Genomic DNA, 25,268 nt, shown 5'->3' with positions numbered 1-25,268 from the left:
ATTCTGTCAATAGAAACAGTGGTTGCAGGACAAAATGTTATAATCTCTATCTCTCTCTCTCTCTCTCTCTCTCTCTCTCTCTCTCTCCACTCTCTCTCTCTCTCTCTGTGTTGTGTCTCTCCTCTCTCTCTTCCTCTCTCAAGCTCTCCTCTCACTCTCTGTGTGTCGTCTCTCTCTCTCCTCTCTCTCTTCCTCCTTCTCTCTCTCTCTCTGTCTCTCTCTGTGGTCTCTCTCTCTCTCCCCCCTCTCTCTCTCTCTCTCTCTCTCTCTCTCTCTCTCTCTCTCTCTCTCTCTCTCTCTGTGTGTCTCTCTCTCTCTCTCTCCTCTCTCTCTCTCTCTCTCTCTCTCTCTCTCTCTCTGTGGGTCTCTCTCTCTCTCTCTCTCTCTCTCTCTCTCTCTCTCTCTCTCTCCCCCCCCCATGACTCTCCATGAAAATAACTTTTGCTTGAGCAAAAAATCTATATGTTTTTACTTTTTTTAAAATATTTTTGAAAACAAAATTAATTTCAGAAAATATTTATTAGCCCAGCAATAAATTTACTCGGTTTTTATTCTTTTGCAGTTGAATGCCAACCAGGTAAGGAATTAATCAATGGAGTTTGTGACAAATGCAAAATTGGCTACTACAAGGATAATACAGACAGAGAGAAGTACATGTGTACACTTTGTCGCAATAATCAAATTACTGCCAGAGAAGGAGCTACCACGGTGGATGATTGTTCTATTGGTGAGTAGTGGAAATATGATATAAACCTATAGTCAGTCCCATCCTCCAACAAAAATGTCTTTTGTAAATAATTTCAGTTTGGTTTCATGTGAGAAGAAAAGTAAATAACAAAACAAACAAAAAAATTTGTGCAATTTAGAAAACAATTGGCTCAGAAATAAATAGCTTGTAGTAAATGCCATAGCTATGGGAAGGACTATGGACATTTTTTTAAACTTAAAATAGTTATAGTAACTGTTAATGAGCACATACTTTATGTAATATGTAGCGTAAAATACTATACTTTATGTAATATGTAGCATAAAACAATGCCAAATGTCATATAGGTGTTATCTCCGTCTGTCTGTCTGTCTGTCTTCTGTCTCTTTGTCTATCCATCTGGCCCAAACCTTTTTTTTGCAATGCCCCGAGACTGTGATCTGACATTTTTATATGTCCGTCTATGATGGGTCGTATTATGGTCCGTCCATACATCCGTCCTTCCACCCATACGTCTGCCTGTTAAGGTTTTCTTGTCTGGACCATATCTTGCATACAGATGCATACAGGATGATCAGACATCACATGTAGGAACAACTTTGGATGGTGGTGTATTGCATACTATTACTAGGTTATTATGATCCAATAATTTGTCTATATTCTGAACATCATAGGAAAATTGTATTTAGCCTTTGAAGAAGCCAGCACCATTTACTGTTCATCCATCCCATTGCAAACATTTCACATAATTAGAATTGAATCATACCCGTAACATATTCATTAATATCTATGGCTTTCCATCAAACTCCTGACTGGCATATCATGTACCTCACCGGTACTCTTTGTTTATATAACTTTATCACACATGCATGTACAGTTACAGATCGAGTTTGAATTTCATGGGAATTTACCCATTATTGACACAGTTACAGCTTGATCAAGTTTGACTAGGATGTCTATATAACATATTACACCCATATTACAAAATAGTGTTACTTTAGTTGTTTTCATACATTATGAAATTGAAAGAAGTAGATTAAAAATAACAAATTTCATTTTAGAGTTTCGGTTCAGTGTTAACATTTTCTAGAACAAATTTTGTTTTAGCCAGTTTTCAGATATTGTAGAGTATTTCCTTGAAAATTCTTCAAATGTGGCTAATTTAAAGACGGTTTTATTAGCAAAAACAATTTAATGTTGTAGCCACTTTGTATGAAAGTTAGCAATTGCCTCATTTGGCAATGGACACGATGAAAATTTCTGATTGTAAAGCTGGATGCCTAAGAATTAATTGAACAGTTTACTGAAATAAGGAACTAAATTCCAATTTGGAATCACCATGCTATCTTATGTATCACATGACAAGGTCAGGACATCTGAACATTTTGTTCAGTATCACATCACGTTTCACTACGTACGTTTCAGAGATCACTACACATTTTAAAACAGTAAACAGTTACTTGCTAATCAATGTTTACATAACTAGAAATATTGCTAATCAAGATTTTGAAAACAAAATGTTTGCTGATGTCAAAGCAAAGGATATTGTGAAATGTTTTATTACAAATAATTTTTTTAACTATTAAGGTTTACCCAAATACAATCTATAATTCAGTTTACTTTATGTGGTGTATGCTATTCATATATTTTGTTATATGTTTATGTATTACAGCAAACTGTACAATGCCTGGATACTTCCGAAATACATTTACTAACCTCTGTACGAAATGTAAGCGTGGTACCTACCAGAATGACAAATGGAAAGACACATGTATCGCATGTTCAAACAACTACACCACAAAGGAGGAAGGCAGCACTTCTGATTCAGCTTGTATCCGTATGTTGTAATATATAGTTTATTACCCTTATGGTTAATATCTTGGTACATATCAAAGTGATACGTCCCACTAGAAGGCCAAGTGGGACGTAACACTTCGACATCACACAATGATTTCATTGATTAGTGCACTACAACCTTACAGGAACGTCAACCAAACGAGTTTAGTGATACAAATTAAGTTTGATTATAGGTAATGAATAAGATATTATACTTGCTACCATTTCCTATCATGTTTATGTCCCTCGTGAAAAAACTTTTATTGTCACTGCTAAAGCTTGTGACAGGTGAAAATTATTTCACTCGGGATATAAACATGATATACGAAATGGAAGCTCGTTTAATATCCTATAAGTATCTGTGAACAGTACACAAATGGGAGTGAAATCTTTCTTTTGATTTTTTTTTTTTTTTAAATTACAATCTATGAAGCATAGATAGTATAAATGTAAGCCCTCGTTCGATTTGGAGTTCCTTTTGTTTAAAGTTGTTTATAAATCAAATATTTAATTTCAAAGTTAAATCCCCCCCCCCCCCAAAAGATTATGTCTTGGTTAAAAAGAAAAAACATTATATATGTTTTGTTTTCTATATCCATATATTATTCCATGTTAAATGTTTAATCAAAGTATACTTGCATTATTGGTTAATCAGTTGTTTTGTAATAGATGTTAATGCAATATCATGTAAACCTGATGTGGCTCTGTTTCTGTATCTCATTGTATGTGTCTCTGTCTCTGCAGGCCCATAGGAACTGGGGCAACCGGAGAGGCACCTGTCCCCCCCCCCCCCCACCCCCCCCCCCACCCCCCCCCCCCCCCCCCCCCCCCCCCCCCCCCCCCCAATCAGTGAAAATATACGGGGTTTTTCTTGGTCCTCTATATAAAAATAAAAACATTGCTCACTAGAGGTGCCCCTCCACTCCAGACGTCGTTCCTACGGGCCTGGTCTGTCTCCAGTAACCAGTACTGAATTTGCATGGAAACTTTTTATTTGTAGGTAACTGTCCATCTGGACAACAGCTGGATGAGGGAAATGACCGGTGTGTGGATTGTACTGTTGGTACATACCGTGACAGTGAAAAGTCATGGCAGTGTGTCCCATGCAGCAATGGATTGACTACACAAGGAGTGAAAGCTGTGTCATCCAGTGAATGCTCTGTTTGTAAGTGTTTTATTAGTCAGCTGGGCTGGGACATATAGCCCATTGGTAAAGCACTCGCCTGATACATAGTCTGTCTAGGATCTATCCGTAACAGTCGGCCCAATGGGCTATTTCTCATTCCAGCCAGTGCTCCACAACTGGTGTAACAAATTCTGTGGTGAGTAATATCCTGTCTGCATATAAAAGATCCCTTGCTGGTAATCAGAAAGAGTAGGCCATTGCATGGTGGCAGCAGGTTTCCTGTCATTATCTGCATGGTCCTTAACCATATGTCCAACATCATATAAACGTAATTAAAAGGTGTTGAGTGTGTCGTTTAATAAAACTTCCCTTCATCCCTTATCAGTATCAGGTGGTACAGTGTAAAAACATGGTTGCCAGACTCTCAGATTCACCTGTCAAGGACATTTCCATAGATACAACAAATTTCACAGATACAAAAAATACAACAAAAATGTGCGCCACTCTTGAGTATTAGGAATAAATATACCAAAAATGGAAATATTTTTGCAGAAAAAATTCACATGAAAATCACAAAATTATAATTAATGGTGAACTCTATTCCCCGCAAGAGTAATTCTCTCTGACATTTGGGTCTGCATTTATTATCATAATAAGTAAATGTGTTGTACTTACCTGTACACTTAATTTATGGAGATACATTTTACATGCTGATTTAATGGAAATGAGGAATGGCAGATTGCTCAGTACTTCTTGTAAATTGTGGATGATATGAGTGGAGTAATGATCTATTATCCCAACTAATAATTTATATCACTAGTAAATGGAGAAGGCATCGGTACTAATGTATAGCACATGCACAGTTGATGTTTTGGGATACCTACCTACATTTTTTGTACCATAAACATACACTGTATACAGTGACTGTTCATTACTGATATATAGGGTAGACTGGTATAACAATGAACAAATATATATGGTATTAAAGGATTTTTTTTTCTTTCTTTTAATTGCTAGTACTAAAACAAATTTACTTCCTGCAAAAACATATCGTAAAATATTAGCATGCAAAAATATTTTCCTTTATGGTAGTATTATGTATAATCAATAGGTTTTTCATTTTTAATGTATGATATTGACGATACGAAAACACAAGATTAGTAATTTCATTCTTAATATATATATATTGTTTTTTGCAATTTTTTTTCAACCACAAAAACAAAAATTATAATATTTTTGTTATTGTATACAAAGTTGATATTTATATACTCTTCAAAAAAAGAAACGCAAAAGGGTACAAATGGGTTATAACTCCGATTTTATGTTTCCTACCGGTTCATGCTTTGTGAATATAAGGTCATTGCATGTCCCAAACACATTCCCACGGTTACATTCGATAAAACGCAGCTACTGTACAATAATAAAGTTCCAAAATGTGAATATTCGCAAAAACGCAGCCACGTGCAAACCATGTCACCACTGCATGTGCGTTGTCTGCACGTGCAACATGAACACCGACAGTATAAAAGTGCAGGGTGTTCGCTTGCCTGGCCTCTGTATCTGGCCGACAGTTGACAATCCAGGACATGCCACGTCTCAGTGAACCGCAGAGAAACAATGCCATCGGCCGACTAGACGCAGGCGAATCCAGAACGGCCGTTGCCAGGGCATTCCATGTGTCCCCAAGCACCATCTCCAGACTGTGGGACCGTTACCAGCAACATGGATCAACACGTGACCTCCCTAGATCCGGTCGACCACGGGTCACTACCCCCGGGCAGGACCGCTACATCCGGGTACGCCACCTTCGGGAACGATTGACTACTGCCACCTCCACAGCCGCAGCAATACCAGGTTTGCGCAGGATATCCGACCAGACCGTACGTCCAGTTCGAGGTGTCATCTTAACACCACAACACCGTCGACTCCGACTGCAGTGGTGCCAGATTCATCGACAATGGCCTCAACTGCGATGGAGACAGGTGTGGTTCAGTGACGAGTCCCGATTTCTGCTCCGACGATGGAAGATGTCGCGTGTATAGGCGTCGTGGTGAACGTTATGCGGCAAACTGCGTGCAGGAAGTGGACAGATTCGGCGGGGGTAGTGTCATGGTGTGGGCAGCCATCTCACACACTGGCAGAACTGACCTGGTCCACGTGCAGGGCAACCTGAATGCACAGGGCTACATTGACCAGATCCTCCGGCCACACATCGTTCCAGTTATGGCCAACGCCAACGCAGTGTTCCAACATGACAACGCCAGGCCTCACACAGCACGTCTCACAACGGCTTTCCTACAGAACAACAACATTAATGTCCTTCCTTGGCCATCGATATCACCGGATTTGAACCCAATTGAGCATCTATGGGACGAGTTGGACCGACGCCTCCGACAGCGACAACCACAGCCCCAGACCCTGCCCGAGCTGGCAGCAGCCTTGCAGGCCGAGTGGGCCACCATCCCCCGGGATGTCATCCGTACTCTGGTTGCTTCAATGGGCAGGCGGTGCCAGGCAGTTGTCAACACACGCGGAGGCCACACCCGGTATTGACTCCAGATGACCTTGACCTTGGTGGTGTGTCCTATCACTTACTCACAATGGACTAGAGTGAATTGTGAACAATCCTGCAACATTTGGTAATTATCGGACTCACCATTCAATAATTAAATCAATTCTCCAAATGTTACGACAATGTGGTTTTGCGTTTCTTTTTTTGAAGAGTATATATCAAGCATGCCACTTACAAAATCACAAGCAAGTTCTTTACAAATTGTTCTTTAAATGGAGCTAACACATACCATATATGTATTACACTTTATTGTGGTGTCTGGTTTAATATGATGTTAGAACCAAATATATCTTAATTATGAAATTATCAAACGTTTTTCTTTCCAGCACCATGTATTCCAGGACAATTCTTTAACAGCACAACAAGTGCCTGTGAGATGTGCCCTGTCAACAAATATCAGAGTGCTTCAAAATCCTTTTCATGTGAAACATGTCCCGGTGGATATTTCACCAATGGACCTGGCAAAACTTCAAGATCTGACTGCCAAGGTACAATAAAGTGTTAAATCTACAACTTGAGATGCCCATGTTTTTCTATTATCAAACTCTGTTTGAATGTCATTGATAACTGTCAGTGAATGGGTTTGGGTATACATATGTGTACATGGTCACGTCAGTATTATCTGTTTTTGTGGGAAATAATTGACCATTTTCTGGGATCTGCTCAGTAGTGTAAAATTCCTTTGAAAAGCCCTTGCTTATAAAACAGTTAAGTTTCTAACACAAGTCTGTTTGCACTGCATAGGCATTCTCAGGAATTTTTCCAAGAGATTGGGGCAAAATATGTTGGCACGTAATAAAGTATATCAATATCTTTAGCTGGTGTTGAGAACAGAGCAGGCAATGGTTTGGCGTGTAGGGCTGGGGGGGGGGGGGGGGGGGGGGGTTGAAGCTAATGAATAGTGAGGTGTTAGGCATAGGTAGTTTAGTCCATAGGGTGAGATTAGGTCTGACTGGTCTCCCCCTGCCCCTGAAGCTTTCAATGGGACCAGTACCATAGTTTGACACCCAATAGCCGATGTATTTTTCGTGCTGGGGTGTCGTTAAACATCCATTCATTCATTCATTTAATGGGACCGGCACCATCCCAATAAAATAAAATAAAATCTTTAAATAATTTTTTCTGTGGCGGGAGACCTAACCCTTTCCTACCAATCCTCCAGGACATAAAGCAAGAGTAGTATAAATTATTACAAATTAAGATTGCCCATCAAAATTAGTGCTTCAAATAATATTAAAATTAGGTGAATCTTCCCTTTGCAGTTTGGTTTTTGTCGTTAAATAAAAAATGCTTATTAATTTATTATGTACTGAGGGCTGGACGCAGGCCAGTGGTAAAGCGATCAGTTAATGTGCAGTTGGTCTTGGTTCGATCCCAGTCAGTGGTCTATTTCTCGTTCTAGCCAGTGCACCACAACTGAATTTTGTGTATAGCTTTATTATGTACTGAGGGCTGGACGCAGGCCAGTGGTAAAGCGATCAGTTAATGTGCAGTTGGTCTTGGTTCGATCCCAGTCAGTGGTCTATTTCTCGTTCTAGCCAGTGCACCACAACTGAATTTTGTGTATAGCTTTATTATGTACTGAGGGCTGGACGCAGGCCAGTGGTAAAGCGATCAGTTAATGTGCAGTTGGTCTTGGTTCGATCCCAGTCAGTGGTCTATTTCTCGTTCTAGCCAGTGCACCACAACTGAATTTTGTGTATAGCTTTATTATGTACTGAGGGCTGGACGCAGGCCAGTGGTAAAGCGATCAGTTAATGTGCAGTTGGTCTTGGTTCGATCCCAGTCAGTGGTCTATTTCTCGTTCTAGCCAGTGCACCACAACTGAATTTTGTGTATAGCTTTATTATGTACTGAGGGCTGGATGCAGGCCAGTGGTAAAGCGATCAGTTAATGTGCAGTTGGTCTTGGTTCGATCCCAGTCAGTGGTCTATTTCTCGTTCTAGCCAGTGCACCACAACTGAATTTTGTGTATAGCTTTATTATGTACTGAGGGCTGGATGCAGGCCAGTGGTAAAGCGATCAGTTAATGTGCAGTTGGTCTTGGTTCGATCCCAGTCAGTGGTCTATTTCTCGTTCTAGCCAGTGCACCACAACTGAATTTTGTGTATAGCTTTATTATGTACTGAGGGCTGGACGCAGGCCAGTGGTAAAGCGATCAGTTAATGTGCAGTTGGTCTTGGTTCGATCCCAGTCAGTGGTCTATTTCTCGTTCTAGCCAGTGCACCACAACTGAATTTTGTGTATAGCTTTATTATGTACTGAGGGCTGGACGCAGGCCAGTGGTAAAGCGATCAGTTAATGTGCAGTTGGTCTTGGTTCGATCCCAGTCAGTGGTCTATTTCTCGTTCTAGCCAGTGCACCACAACTGAATTTTGTGTATAGCTTTATTATGTACTGAGGGCTGGACGCAGGCCAGTGGTAAAGCGATCAGTTAATGTGCAGTTGGTCTTGGTTCGATCCCAGTCAGTGGTCTATTTCTCGTTCTAGCCAGTGCACCACAACTGAATTTTGTGTATAGCTTTATTATGTACTGAGGGCTGGACGCAGGCCAGTGGTAAAGCGATCAGTTAATGTGCAGTTGGTCTTGGTTCGATCCCAGTCAGTGGTCTATTTCTCGTTCTAGCCAGTGCACCACAACTGAATTTTGTGTATAGCTTTATTATGTACTGAGGGCTGGACGCAGGCCAGTGGTAAAGCGATCAGTTAATGTGCAGTTGGTCTTGGTTCGATCCCAGTCAGTGGTCTATTTCTCGTTCTAGCCAGTGCACCACAACTGAATTTTGTGTATAGCTTTATTATGTACTGAGGGCTGGACGCAGGCCAGTGGTAAAGCGATCAGTTAATGTGCAGTTGGTCTTGGTTCGATCCCAGTCAGTGGTCTATTTCTCGTTCTAGCCAGTGCACCACAACTGAATTTTGTGTATAGCTTTATTATGTACTGAGGGCTGGATGCAGGCCAGTGGTAAAGCGATCAGTTAATGTGCAGTTGGTCTTGGTTCGATCCCAGTCAGTGGTCTATTTCTCGTTCTAGCCAGTGCACCACAACTGAATTTTGTGTATAGCTTTATTATGTACTGAGGGCTGGATGCAGGCCAGTGGTAAAGCGATCAGTTAATGTGCAGTTGGTCTTGGTTCGATCCCAGTCAGTGGTCTATTTCTCGTTCTAGCCAGTGCACCACAACTGAATTTTGTGTATAGCTTTATTATGTACTGAGGGCTGGATGCAGGCCAGTGGTAAAGCGATCAGTTAATGTGCAGTTGGTCTTGGTTCGATCCCAGTCAGTGGTCTATTTCTCGTTCTAGCCAGTGCACCACAACTGAATTTTGTGTATAGCTTTATTATGTACTGAGGGCTGGATGCAGGCCAGTGGTAAAGCGATCAGTTAATGTGCAGTTGGTCTTGGTTCGATCCCAGTCAGTGGTCTATTTCTCGTTCTAGCCAGTGCACCACAACTGAATTTTGTGTATAGCTTTATTATGTACTGAGGGCTGGACGCAGGCCAGTGGTAAAGCGATCAGTTAATGTGCAGTTGGTCTTGGTTCGATCCCAGTCAGTGGTCTATTTCTCGTTCTAGCCAGTGCACCACAACTGAATTTTGTGTATAGCTTTATTATGTACTGAGGGCTGGACGCAGGCCAGTGGTAAAGCGATCGCTTAATGTGCAGTTGGTCTTGGTTCGATCCCAGTCAGTGGTCTATTTCTCGTTCTAGCCAGTGCTAGACAAATAATAATGCAAGCAATATTTTGTAATAGGTCTCTGTGACGTGAACAAACCAAACTGTTCGGAGCATGCCACCTGCGTTAACACCCCAACAGCCTCTGTATGCAAATGTAACTCTGACTACACAGGAGATGGAATCACTTGCATCCGTAAGTACTGACAATGTTTAGTTTTGTCTTTTGTTTTTTATTCTTTGTTGCACAATAGCCAATGTTTTTCTTAGTGCTAGTTTTTGTGCCAGTGCCTTATTAAAAACAAACCGGCGTCGTGGTTAGACCATCGGTCAACAGGCTGGTAGGTACTGGGTTCTGATCCCAGTCGAGGCATGGGATTTTTTATCCAGATACCGACTCCAAACCCTGAGTGACTGCTCCGCAAGGCTCAGTGGGTAGGTGTAAACCACTTGCACCGACCAGTGTTCCATAACTGGTTCAACAAAGGCCATGGTTTGTGCTATCCTGCCTGTGGGAAGTGCAAATAAAAGATCCCTTGCTGCTAATCGGAAAGAGTAGCCCATGAAGTGGTGACAGCAGGTTTCCTATCAAAATCTGTGTGGTCCTTAACCATATGTCTGCATGACGCCATATAACCGTAAATAAAATGTGTTGAGTGCGTCGTTAAATAAAACATTTCTTTCTTTCTTTTTATTAAAAACAAAAAGAAGCATGAAGCTCTATATTTAGAGACAGCAATCTAAAATACAGAATATAATACAGCTTTTTAACTCGCTTCACCTGTAAACATTTATTAAATAAAAGAGTCTATATAATTAAAAGATCCTTTACAACAACTTAAATGGGTCCATATAATTAATATAGAAAATGCTAATCTGAAACTGATATAGCACCACCTATGATAGTAAGCAATATGGTTATCTCACCTTACTACACTAATCCTGGGCTTATATCGTTGTAAAGTGCTTTGAAACAAAACTTTGGGGTGTAGGGCCTATGGGGATGTGAAAATCTCACAGTAACATTTTGACGTTTTCAACTTTAGTTTTAGTATTCTCTTCTGGTCCAAAACTTTTATTTGATTTTAATTCAATGCAATCATAGCAACCTCATAGACCTATTTTTCTTTATTTACTTTTATTACTGGTCCCACGCAAAATGTTTTACTTTTATGGGTTTTTCTTTCTCATCAAATACTGTTGATCCAGTTTCATATACATTTTACAAAGATATGCCCCCAATCAAAAGCTGTGTAATGGGCATTTGACACATATCTTAGTTTATGATTGCTCCAGTTTATGATCCCGTTTGCTTGTTTACAGATAAATGTGACGACAAATACTGCAATACGGGCGAGTGTGTCAGGGGACCACCTATCAAGTGCTTGTGTGATGACATTTACACAGGAGACCAGTGTCAGACCAGAAAAGGTATCAGTTAGATTTACAACAACCTCTGCCATATTTGCTTCTCTGAGATAATTGTGGTAAAACCATTGGCCTTAAAAGTGGTATAAGTACTGGGTTTGTGTCCTGGCATCAGCTCCTATACACTTATTTTAACTTGAGTGAAATCTGCCTGTAGACTTCTCAGTCCAGTACATTTAGCCAGTGGCTGTTTTTAGGTGTCAGTTTGTCTCATTTGTCAAGAATATTGTAGAAGAAACCCACTTTTTATCTTCAGTTTGTATAGCAAAGAAACTTATTAACTTCTACCTACTGGTAATTGTACATGCTTATATCTATTACAAATAACCTGAACTCTTTCACCTACTGGTAATTTTATCTACATTTGTAATCACAAACAACCTGATCTCTTTCACCTACTGGTAATGTTATCTTCATTTGTATCACAAACAACCTGATCTCTTTCACCTACTGGTAATGTTATCTTCATTTGTATCACAAACAACCTGATCTCTTTCACCTACTGGTAATGTTATCTTCATTTGTATCACAAACAACCTGATCGCTTTCACCTACTGGTAATGTTATCTTCATTTGTATCACAAACAACCTGATCGCTTTCACCTACTGGTAATGTTATCTTCATTTGTATCACAAACAACCTGATCGCTTTCACCTACTGGTAATGTTATCTTCATTTGTATCACAAACAACCTGATCGCTTTCACCTACTGGTAATGTTATCTTCATTTGTATCACAAACAACCTGATCTCTTTCACCTACTGGTAATGTTATCTTCATTTGTATCACAAACAACCTGATCTCTTTCACCTACTGGTAATGTTATCTTCATTTGTATCACAAACAACCTGATCGCTTTCACCTACTGGTAATGTTATCTTCATTTGTATCACAAACAATCTGATCGCTTTCACCTACTGGTAATGTTATCTTCATTTGTATCACAAACAATCTGATCGCTTTCACCTACTGGTAATGTTATCTTCATTTGTATCACAAACAATCTGATCGCTTTCACCTACTGGTAATGTTATCTTCATTTGTATCACAAACAACCTGATCGCTTTCACCTACTGGTAATGTTATCTTCATTTGTATCACAAACAACCTGATCGCTTTCACCTACTGGTAATGTTATCTTCATTTGTATCACAAACAACCTGATCGCTTTCACCTACTGGTAATGTTATCTTCATTTGTATCACAAACAACCTCATCTCTTTCACCTACTGGTAATGTTATCTTCATTTGTATCACAAACAACCTGATCGCTTTCACCTACTGGTAATGTTATCTTCATTTGTATCACAAACAACCTGATCGCTTTCACCTACTGGTAATGTTATCTTCATTTGTATCACAAACAACCTGATCGCTTTCACCTACTGGTAATGTTATCTTCATTTGTATCACAAACAACCTGATCGCTTTCACCTACTGGTAATGTTATCTTCATTTGTATCACAAACAACCTCATCTCTTTCACCTACTGGTAATGTTATCTTCATTTGTATCACAAACAACCTGATCGCTTTCACCTACTGGTAATGTTATCTTCATTTGTATCACAAACAACCTGATCGCTTTCACCTACTGGTAATGTTATCTTCATTTGTATCACAAACAACCTGATCGCTTTCACCTACTGATAATGTTATCTTCATTTGTATCACAAACAACCTGATCGCTTTCACCTACTGGTAATGTTATCTTCATTTGTATCACAAACAACCTGATCGCTTTCACCTACTGGTAATGTTATCTTCATTTGTATCACAAACAACCTGATCGCTTTCACCTACTGGTAATGTTATCTTCATTTGTATCACAAACAACCTGATCGCTTTCACCTACTGGTAATGTTATCTTCATTTGTATCACAAACAACCTGATCTCTTTCACCTACTGATAATGTTATCTTCATTTGTATCACAAACAACCTGATCGCTTTCACCTACTGGTAATGTTATCTTCATTTGTATCACAAACAACCTGATCGCTTTCACCTACTGATAATGTTATCTTCATTTGTATCACAAACAACCTGATCGCTTTCACCTACTGGTAATGTTATCTTCATTTGTATCACAAACAACCTGATCGCTTTCACCTACTGGTAATGTTATCTTCATTTGTATCACAAACAACCTGATCGCTTTCACCTACTGGTAATGTTATCTTCATTTGTATCACAAACAACCTGATCGCTTTCACCTACTGGTAATGTTATCTTCATTTGTATCACAAACAACCTGATCTCTTTCACCTACTGATAATGTTATCTTCATTTGTATCACAAACAACCTGATCGCTTTCACCTACTGGTAATGTTATCTTCATTTGTATCACAAACAACCTGATCGCTTTCACCTACTGATAATGTTATCTTCATTTGTATCACAAACAACCTGATCTCTTTCACCTACTGGTAATGTTATCTTCATTTGTATCACAAACAACCTGATCTCTTTCACCTACTGATAATGTTATCTTCATTTGTATCACAAACAACCTGATCGCTTTCACCTACTGGTAATGTTATCTTCATTTGTATCACAAACAACCTGATCGCTTTCACCTACTGATAATTTATTCTCTATATGTCAGGGCTTCTAGAATTTTTATAAAATCCAGTAGCCATTGGATTAGTAATTTAAAAATTTACTAGACAGAATTTAAAATCCACAAGCCCTTCTGTACTTTAAGTTAATGCAATTTTACTAATAGTAATAATCAGATATGTCACCTAAAGGGATTAAAAACACTAAGATTTGGGGGTGGAAGTGGAGTCAGGGTATTCATATTTACAAACTAGACTTAAATGCAGCATTTAACAACTTTTTTTTCCACTAGCCATTGGGCATGGTAATAGTAGTTATTTACTAGCCCAACATTGAATATCACTAGCCACGGGTGTGGGGCTACCATAATCTAGAAGCTAGCCCTGTATATGTATAATTAACAAACAACCTCTCCCTGTCAGTTACTGGTAATTTTACCTTTGTTATGTATAACAAACAACCTCTCCCTGTCAGTTACTGGTAATTTTATCTTTGATATGTATAACAAACAACACATGAATTCTGCTTTCAGCTGCTCAGAGTGTGTCACCAAATACAAAGGAAACAATCATTATTGCCGTGGTAACCGTCCTTGCCATACTGCTCTTCATCATCATGATCGTTGTCTGCATCTGTGTCATGGCCAGGTTTGTTAACAATGAATATCTTATTCTGTTAGTCCTCATAATGCAAACACATTCCTGTTTGGATTTAAGTTTAAATGCACCTACTATTATGTATTATGATTCCCATTGGTATTAATGTTGGGTTTTTCCTCATAATGTGGGTTTTTTCTTGTGTGTGTGTGTGTGTTTTTTTGTTTCTTGGGGGGGGGGGGGGGGGGGGGGGCGTAATTAAAATTTAAAATTCCATAGCCTTATCACGTCACCAATCACTCATTTTCTGACAAATTCTGAGGCTGTGTTTAAAAGACAGGCTATTGATAAGACAGTGGATGTAAACATGTTAAATGATTGACCAATTGATGATTATTCGTTTACATAGGTAAAAGAATAATCATCAATGGGTCAGTCATCTATGGATAAAGATTTTTGACAGTAATATCAAAATGTTTTTATTAGAGTGCACTGTGCTACTACTTCAACTCAAGTTTACTGTTAGGAAAAGGTGGAGAATGAGCCTCAACACCTTCGTTAATTCTGTGTACATGCTAAATGGAGATTTGTGAATTTGTGTAGGAAGAGACAGTCAAAGAGGCCTTTGAATGACTATGATGATCGAGCCAGCATTGCCACGCGTCTGTCAACCAAGAACTACGACAATGCTCCGATGTACCCAACCAAACCGCCCTCTATAGCTGGAGGACGATACATGTTACCACAGCAACATGAGGCATCATATTTGAACCCAGTTTACAATGTTGCAGGTTCGTTGCACTGCATTTTTTTCATGTTAGTCATTTAGTTGATGTTTCAAGTTAGTTATTCTGCATCTTATGTTAGTCAATTAGTAGATTGTTTTAGATTAATTACTCTGCCTCTTTTTTATGTTAGGCATTTAGTAGTTTTAGATTAGTTAACTCTGCCTCGATCTTATATTAGTCATAAGTAGTTTTAGGTCTGTTACTCTGCCTATGTTTTACAATAATTATTTAGTAGATACGTCCATGTTTATAGTAATCACTTAGCAATAACTCCCAATTACACATAGGCTGTTGTGGGGAGGGGTGTTCTTATGTCCTTTTGAACATTGCATGGGAAGAAAGTAAACTGTTAAAAAATGACACAGAAGGTAAACAAATCCTAATTTTGGGGAATATATTTTGAATATTTCAATCTGTTTTAGGGATGGGGTATGTTTGTCCCTTTTTTGCATTTTACTGTAGGGATTTTTGTTGTCATGACAATCACGTATAATATATAAAGCTAGAAAAGTTACAAATTCAAATAATATCTAATTGTGTAATTTGAGGGATCTGCTTAATTTCAGCTTTTTTTTATTTTGCATAAAATAATTGTTACAAAGTAGAATAGACTTCATCAGAAATGCTGAATATTTATTTGAGTGTGCAGACTGCAAATTTAACACAATTCCGTGCTTCTGCAAATCCCAAAATATCTATATAACTTATATTTATGGTTTTGGCAGAATCGTTTGGATTGGGTGGGTTGTGAACTGGATCATTCTCAGTAGACATTCTTTCAGTTTCCTGTCATTCTAATCAGTTCTCCTTGTCTGGCCTGATATGTGCCATTCTGTTTGGTGCATAGCCATTAAAAAATTCAAGACTAATCAATATTAGCCATGTGCTGGCGGCCGGTAGTGTGTCGTGGGTTTTTTTTGCTCATTCTGTAGATCAAGTATCGAACTTAACATATTTTAGTGCTGATTGAACAATCATTATTTTATTTTCACCTCACTTTATTGTTCACCATTTATGATAATACAATGCAAATAACTTAACTGCAAATAACACCAATTCAAAGATGGCATGTAGAAATGTTTGTGTTAGTGGGGTTTTTTTTTTTTTTTTTTTTTTTTATTAATTTATTTATTTGTTATGTTTTTGCTAGTAGATGTTACCTTTAAACGTGTTTAATTTTGAGAAAAGAACAAATTTTAGAAAAATTATAATTATTTTACAGCAAGGCGATGTAAGTATGAGGCTCAGAAATATAAACAAGTAGAACAAGTAGTTTGTGGTGTTGTGGATATGAAACTGTATACAAGTTCTGCTTGAGCTAGAAATATGGTTTTTAATTGTCTTAATGAGTCTTGTGTGTTTTTATCAACTTAGTGTTGCATGTCGATATATAGTTTGAAATTGTAATCTTTGATTGGCAGATACTCTGTTCTGAGTTCTGAGATCACAGTTTGGGGTAGGTTAACTCCTCATTAAAATTTTAAACAGTAGGTGTGGGCTCAAGTAACCTTTTTAAATTGCCTTAATTAACTCTTTCTTTGCAATGTTGAGTGTATGTAATGAAGCAGATGGTTGAGAAGAAACTTTGACAGACACATTTCTTTATAAATTAAATTTGGGTCCAAAATAACATTAGAAAACCCCATAAATGGTTTAACTAAAATGTTAAAGAATTCCCAGAAATGTTACTGAGATTTACATATATTATGTCTTGTTTTTTTCTGGAACGAAACCAAATCTAATAATTTTTTTACAATGAAAATTTTCCAACTAGTTTTTATTTGAATTTTTCAGACTTAATTTTATTTTAGCACAAGGCTTTTATTATTAATCTAATTAATTCTTTATGTAAACAAGAATAATTGTTTACCTGTACCTCAGTATCTATATTTGCTTAAAGCTGAATATTATATTATCATGATCATTGGCTAAAATTAAAGCAAACTCATTTCACAAATAGTATGACATGCATATTATTACTCGCAGATTTATTCATCATTTATATGACATTTTACTTTATTTATGTTGGATTATAACTTTATACCTCTGCAGAATATTTTTAATCCAAATCTAAGATAACCTGTTAGTAATTTTTCTTTGAGTTTTTAATACACATTTTCTTTGAGTTTTTAATACTTGAACAGTATTTTATGATTTAAAAATTATTATGTTTTATTTATTTATTTATTTATTTATTTTATTTTAATTATTTTATGTATTTATATATTTATTTTGAGGGGGAGTGGATAGTACAGGTAACTTCCAGTTTTTTGATACCATAAACATTTAAATCAAAACTTAGCTGCACAATTAAGTGTTACCATGAATGTAAAAGCACATTTTAATCTTCACTAAATTGTTAACCAACAGTATATCAAGTTTTTTAATACTTTATAAACATAGTCTTAATTCCGTAGAGGAATAAATTTCAAATTCTAAACAATTGGTTTGCACTGCCTTTACACTGGCATAGTTACTTCCAACGCATGGCCCGAAACAACTTTCTGAAATTAAATATATGTGAAATGACTATTGTCCAGAGAATATATTTTTAATATGTTTATTGTCCATCCATCATTTAAAACAAGGTCCCAAGCCCAAAACATGTTACATGACTTGATTAGAGATACAATATAGCAACTAATGGAGATCGAAGGATAGCACATATGGTAATTAAACTGGGTGACCTATTCAGGCTATTGTATTGAAATATTAAAACTGTTAAATAAATGAGATTGCAGCTTTAAGAAATAAAATGTATGTAATCTTTGTACAAAATTGGTAAGATGCTACTGCTTACATCTTTTTCTTTCTGTTTTTTTAACAACACAAACCAGCCAGTACAAATTTACTGCCAACATTAAAAACACACATTTTAAAATGTGAAAATATAAAACACAACTTTAATTACTGCACAGCCTCTCTGTGATATAATCACCTTTATATATAGCTGCTTGTGAGTAAAGGTTACAATATTACATATTGAATTTAAACATCTTTCCTGGGGCATTGGTATTTTCAACTATTACATTTCTGTTCTCAAACATGTGTCATAATTATGTTTTGTTCTTTGTCTACTGACATTTAGGCCATATACATTTAGTTATATATTTGTGTGTTAATTAATATAGTCTTACATATTAGATATTGTCTTGTAAAATAATCAACATTTTATATGTGTGCTACTATCAAAATGTATTATTGCTATTTAATCATCATTATGCTTTATTATGAGCTACATTCTTGTGAACTGTCAGATTTAAAAACACAAATATATATTCATTTAAATCCACATTTGATCATTTTTCAACTGGATGGGGTGGAGGTGAGGCACAGCATACTGTGGCCCCTCCAGCTTCAGAGATGGGGGGTTGGAGCAGTGCCATTTAACTACATGGTCTTTATATGGGCAGTGGCGGGATTTTGATCAGTTGGTTTAACGCTCACCTGAGGTGCTTGTGTCACTGGATCAAACCACCTCAGTGGATCCATTCAACTGATTGGGTATTTTCTTGTTGTAACCAGTGCACCACAACTGGTCAAAGGCTGTGGTATGTGCTTTCCTATCTATAGGAAAGTACATATCACAGAGCCCTTGCTGCTAATGGAAAAAATTTAGCAATTAAAGTCCAAACCAAATTGTTAACAACTACGATAAATTAATTACTCTCCTACCTTTAATTATTGTTACATTTATCCCATATTTTGTACAGACACAAATTGTGAAAAATTCTACAAATGAGACTGTAATGATGTCACCAATATCAACTTTGTTGAAATCGCATAGGGCAAAATACATGCAGTTTTCTGCCGTCTGCCATTTTACCTTTTTATAGAATACTCTTCAAGAGGGGTGAAAGCCTTCAAAGTATGTGAAATAATTAATATGAAATCAATGTGCTCTAGTGGCGTCTTTAAACAAAACAGACTTTAACAAAATTAATATGACGTCATCATGTTTCTTTTATATCATAACACGTTATGACGTTGTTAGATTAAGTCATATTCTTTCACCCCTCTTGAAGAGTATTCCATAAAAAGGTAAAATGGTAGCGGCATAAAATTACATGCTTTTTGCCCTATGTGATCACAGTGAATTCAGTATAGGTGACATATATAGTTACAATCTAGTATGTGGAATCTGTGTCACTGTAATGGTTTTTTCAAGATTTTGAGTGGACAAAATGTGGGTAAAATCTAACGAAAAATAAATGTAGGAGAGCAATTTATCGTAGTTGCTAATAATTTGGTTCGGACTTTAGATGTAATCAGAACATGTATGTCCTCTCAGTTTCATGTGTGAAAAAATAAAATATATTCCATTTTATTATACAGTACTAATTTGTTAACCAAAAAAAAGCTGTTGTGTATGTATAGAGTGATAGAAATAGAAGAATATTTAGCTGGTCCATCGGACAAATACATTACAAATTTAGTTTTATTCAAGAGCAAGGACAATGTTTTTGATTGTTAAAAATAAAACAGCATTATAAATTTATTATCACTTGTCAGGACAAATGGATAAGTGTTTGTCGAACTCTGTGTACACATGTAGTTAGCATGTAAAATCAGATCTTCATTTATTTTGCAACATAACAGATCCATTCTGTGGTGGTAGTGGATTTCTTCTCTATCTATCTAGGGTGGGATTTAGCTAAGTCATTTGAGTGCTCGCATGAGGTGCTTGCATCCAAGATCAAACCATCTAGGTGGATCCATTCAACAGATTGGATTTTTTTCTCAACCAGTGCATCAGAACTGGTCAAAGGCTGTGATACGTGCTTTCCTGCCTGTGGGGAAAGTGCATATAAAAGATCCCTTGCTGCATTAGGAAAAATGTAGTGGGTTTCCTCTGATGACTACGTGTCAGAATTACCAAATGTTTGACATCCAATAGCTGATGAGTAATTAATTAATATGCTCTAGTAGTGTTGTTAAACAAAACAACCTTTAACTCTCTCTATCTCGACTAAGTGTTGTAATTGATAGGTAATGTAGTTTTGTGCTGGAGTGGTGTTAAACATTTACTCATGTCAGACAAAAAATGGCTATACTTTGTAATGTGCTGGGATGTCTGGGGTCAATGTCATAGTCCTTAAATTTGCCAAACAGTTTTCTAAAATGTATGTTCAGTAGTAATGAACAAAATGTACTACGTCTTCATTCCTTCAGTTTAGTGGTGAAGCACTTGTCCGAGGTGCAGTGTGTTGCAGGGTTGAGCATCTTTAGTGCATTTTGAGTGTTTCCCATCCCAAACAGTGTTCCACTACTGGTATATTAAATACTGTCCTGTTGGAATGATCCCTTGCTGTTTATCATGACTAACCTTACATAGGTACATAGTGGCAGCAGGTTTTTCTCTTTCAGCTAGGTGTTAGACACCAGTTATTGAGTTGTCATTAAAGAAATATTGCTTCCTTTTTTCTTTTTTCTTTTAGTATGCATGTTCCTTCAGCCATTTATCCATGAATTAATCTGATGCTTTAAATTAATGAATGCAATTTAACCATCTGCAATTGTCAGTGTTATCAGACCATGTGTACATGATGTATTTCTGTCAAAATTGTATGTACCAGTTTGAGTATATATATTTGGAATACCACAAGTTATTTTATTGGTTTTAAACACAAAAAGAAATACATACTGGGCATACATTGTATGTTAATATAAAGTCAAATGTTTATTTTATACTGTATATTAATTTATGTTTCATTATTAATTTTATTTTTTATTGTTATTTTTTGCAGATGATGATCCAGCCATTTACAAAGCATAAAAGGATCTGAACAATTTTTGGACAGTTGAACATGAGATTATGAATTTTATTCAGTTTGCCATGCAGTGAAATGTGGTATATCGTTCATGTTATGTATGGCTGATATTTTTTTGCTATTATGAAAGTCTAAAAAGAAGTACAAAACAAAGAGGACATTTTGTAGAAGATTGATAAAAGTCATGTATTTTATCAGAATAAGAATCTGATAAGAATTTAATGAAACATGTAGTAGTATTATGGTTAGAAACAATATGTTTGCCATTTACTTTTGCCACATTCTTTTTCATATTTGGGTTAAATGTTTGTGTATGTATAGGTACATATTTGACTGCTGGTAAATCAAGTCAATGTACAATCTTGTTAAATAAACATGAATGTTGTAAGTTGTAGTGTTAGGCTGAATATCAATCTGAAATGTACTGAAAAACATTGAAAAACATTAAGCAAAAAAAGGCTAGAAAATTAACAAATCTCTGACCTATTTACAAGTACACACAGGTATTTATCCAAGCATCTTGTGGGTCCGAACATCGGCCTCTTCCCAACAGAAAGTGGCACTGAACATTCCCAATTTCTATGTTAAAAATTCCCAATATATATAATTATATCTGTTCTAATAAAGTATTCTAACAGTGGTGTACTGCATCATTCAGTGACCTGACAAAAATATCGCACGTATGATTTACTCACGCTAATTTTCCCAATCCCATCAGACATGGGATATTGGCAACAAAATCCTGGATAAATTGCTGACACATCGAGTATTTCACAGAAGAAATCCACCAAGGTTATACATTGTGTTATATGTGGTACAAGATGGAGGATGCCAGAAGGTGTACTTCAATGCCGGGTGTACATAGACGTCTTATGGATTATTTTCCACATTTATATAAAAATACAGTTTATAACAAAATATATAAAAATCAGAAAAAGAACAGTAAAGAATTATGCAGAGAATCTGAGATTATCTTCTCATAGTCATAAATTTAAAGTATTCATATTGTACTATTAAAGAGGATTTTTAAGAAGTGATATATTTTTAGGTGAGTTCATATATGTGTATTCATACCGTTAATAGTTTGCTTGTACCATTAATACCTAGCATAGTATATATGTCAATTTTAGTTCAAAAGTTGAAATATCTATTTTATTGAAGAAAAAAAAGAAAAACATACATGGGGTCTTTATTGCTCTTTTTCTGTATGTCATAACCAAATCTATGTATATATAATTTTTGTATATTTTAAAGTATGTATGTGTATTTTTCATCAAAGTGACTGTCTCTGCATTTAATTATTTTAACATGGCCACAGTTTAGTTAACTTGTGTATTACAAAATTGAAGAAGAAAAATTTCACCAATTATTCATGAAAAAGCATAACCGTTTCCATGCTGTAATGTGAACATTGAATGCTAACCACTTAGTTGGTGTGTAAAAGCTATGCTAATTATTTAAATCCATTGAAATGTAGACATAATCACGTTATAAATGTTTGGTATTTTTACTTGTTTATTCGGATGAGAAAACTATAGTACCTTTCCAGATTGTCATTTCAATTTGTTAAACAAATCAATAACTGAAATTACATAACTTACTGTAGTTTTATGACGGTGCATATGTGAGTTAATATTTGAAATTAATGAGTGTTTTTTCAGAGTACAACTTGTTTGTTAATTTTTATCTAATTATGTATATTTAACATTTTTGCAGTGTAGTTTCATACCCAGTAGTTTTGTGAGACCTGATATATACGGTGTTTATTCTAATTTCCACCTTTCTAATTTAATGAATTCATTCAACACAGCATGAAACATGTGATTCATTCAACACAGCATGAAACATTTGATTCATTCAACACAGCATGAAACATGTGATTCATTCAACACAGCATGAAACATGTGATTCATTCAACACAGCATGAAAACTATAAGCAATGATAACCATTTATAGAATTGTGAAACACTGTGTATATTAGCCGAGTGTGTAATACATGTACTATCAAGTGAAAAAGATTAATTGGTGTAATTTTTATAAAATTTTTATATCTTGATTCACCTAGACAGATAGTGACTGTCTTTTGCACTAAGATTTATAATTATAACATTTTTAATTTTATAATACTTTCAGGATGGGTTTGCAGATATTTTTGTCACTGCTGTTTTGTTTATCTCATAGCCATCCATTATTTTTTAATGTTGAATAAATTCAGTATAATACCTTTTGATCTGGCTTAGTAAACACAAGATACATGTACAGGTAGATTAAATGGGTTTTTTTTTTTAGAAGACTGCAGTTCCATGACAAAAATACATTTAATGTACAAAGTCTTCAAACCTTAAAAGTTGTACAAATATTTTGAGTATATACATGTATTGCATTTTCATCATTTTTGATTTTTTGAATCAATACATAGTGGTATGTATATTACAGGAGTGAACAAAATGCCAAGGGTTAGCTGTAAAATAATTATTATGTTGTAAAATTCTATAAACATGCATTAGTTTTCATCTACGCCAATCCATATTTTGTGGAATATATATTTTCATATGTAATTATATATATATATTATATATCTTCCTCTAGTTTGACAAATAAAACATTTCCAATGACTAGCTTAATGCTTAGAAGTCATGTACATTTTTGTTTTCATAAACATAGTCTCAGTTTGTCTTTACATTTTTCTTTTCATTACAGTAGAGGCCAGAAAATATACTGACGTCCAAAAGAAACTATACCAAGGCTGAGAGATTACTGAAGAAAATACTAAATATGTTGCTTGTTTAAAAATATATATATTCATGGGAATGGTCTTTTTGGCATGTTGTGAACATAATTTCATTCCATAAAAACACAAACACATTTAACCACCATTCCATTTCCTTTATCCAAATTACAAAGGAAATTTAAATTAATGTTTCTTGGTATAGTTTCTTTTGGACCTCAGTATATATAAGTTTCTAGGACAGTTTCATGTGCAATATAGCATTATCAAAGAGGCCAATACTTTATCCAGTATATGCATGCTGCTTGTAGTGTTAGAATGACCATAAAAAGCGGTTTTTTTATGAATAAAAGTAACTTTCATTTAGTGTTGGATTAATCTGAAGAAGGGAGAGAGTCACAGCTAATGGAAAGGATGAAAAGAGTGAGCCCCCACCAAACACGTTTACACACCCCTGGCTCAAGTGGTTTAACCCCTGATAAGCCTCAGATTGATTTGCTATTTGTTAAATAGAAATTTTTTAATTTTTAAGATATGGTCGAGTTTACTACATGAGTTTATGAAAACAATATTCCACTGATATTATGCACATATAATAAAATATATTTTTATAACATTTTATTATTGTTTGTGTTTCATTTTTAGATAGGGTGAAAACATGTGGGTCAGTTAAGAATTCCCAAGTACTAGAACAGATGGTTAGACTTTTATGTAAAAATGAAAGGAATGTGTGTTTGGTAACACCCCAGTACATTGTTTAATCAACAGCTTGGAGCTAGGGCGTTATCAGTACTAGAATTTACGACATTTGGGTTTATAAAATGTGCAGAGAAACCCCAATAGCCACATTGGTTTTCGTTTTCATTTAGCAGCAATGAGTCTTTTTATCTCCACTCTCCCACAGAAAGTATAACACATACCACAGCCTTTAATAGGTGTTAATGAAGAACTAATTGAAATGGTATATCATGTAAATGATATCACATGCTAATACCATACATGTACAACCATGTCCAATTCAAGTCGTGGATTTGGTTAGTCCATAGTATCCAATGGATGCATTATTACCATCATGTAACACATCCCATCAAAGTTCAAGAAATTTGTTTTGTTTAACGACACCACTAGAGAACATAGATTTATAAATCATCAGTCAAATGGAAGTCATGGAAAGGAAACGAGCTAAATTTTTCCATTTGGAATCTTTTATATGCAGTCTCAAAGACAACAGCACATATCATGGCTTTTGATATACCAGTCGTGGTTAATTGGCTGGAACGATAAATGGGTCGGTGGCCCCATTGATGGGGATCGATGTCGCAAGACCATGCATCAGGCAAGAGCTTTACCTCTGGGTTATGTCCCACCCCTCTGGTTGGAATGAGAAAATCCCAAATTGGTACATGTACATGCATATCCATCTTGGGAGATCAATCATACAACCCACCATACACACTTCACCACTGCCATGTTACAT

At 36.2% G+C, this 25,268-nt stretch overlaps 1 protein-coding gene across 1 annotated transcript in view; it reads left to right on the top strand.

Annotated features, from left to right (window-relative positions):
* The window catches only part of LOC121379679, a 179,487-nt gene extending 155,077 nt beyond the window's left edge, over positions 1-24,410 (top strand). The window contains exons 67-76 of the mRNA XM_041508328.1: positions 563-727; positions 2,379-2,543; positions 3,543-3,707; positions 6,567-6,728; positions 9,998-10,114; positions 11,242-11,349; positions 14,441-14,555; positions 15,108-15,295; positions 16,515-16,523; positions 21,040-24,410. Of these exons, the coding sequence (XP_041364262.1) occupies positions 563-727; positions 2,379-2,543; positions 3,543-3,707; positions 6,567-6,728; positions 9,998-10,114; positions 11,242-11,349; positions 14,441-14,555; positions 15,108-15,295; positions 16,515-16,523; positions 21,040-21,068 (1,223 nt within the window). The 3' untranslated portion in view covers positions 21,069-24,410. The remainder of the gene's footprint in view (positions 1-562; positions 728-2,378; positions 2,544-3,542; positions 3,708-6,566; positions 6,729-9,997; positions 10,115-11,241; positions 11,350-14,440; positions 14,556-15,107; positions 15,296-16,514; positions 16,524-21,039) is intronic.
* The last annotated feature ends 858 nt before the right edge of the window (positions 24,411-25,268 follow it).

This window comes from Gigantopelta aegis, chromosome 8 (assembly GCF_016097555.1).
Source record: "Gigantopelta aegis isolate Gae_Host chromosome 8, Gae_host_genome, whole genome shotgun sequence".
Lineage (NCBI taxonomy): Eukaryota > Metazoa > Mollusca > Gastropoda > Neomphalida > Peltospiridae > Gigantopelta > Gigantopelta aegis.
The sequence above is the reverse complement of the archived record's forward strand: the minus strand, read 5'-3'. Positions and strand labels throughout refer to the sequence as shown.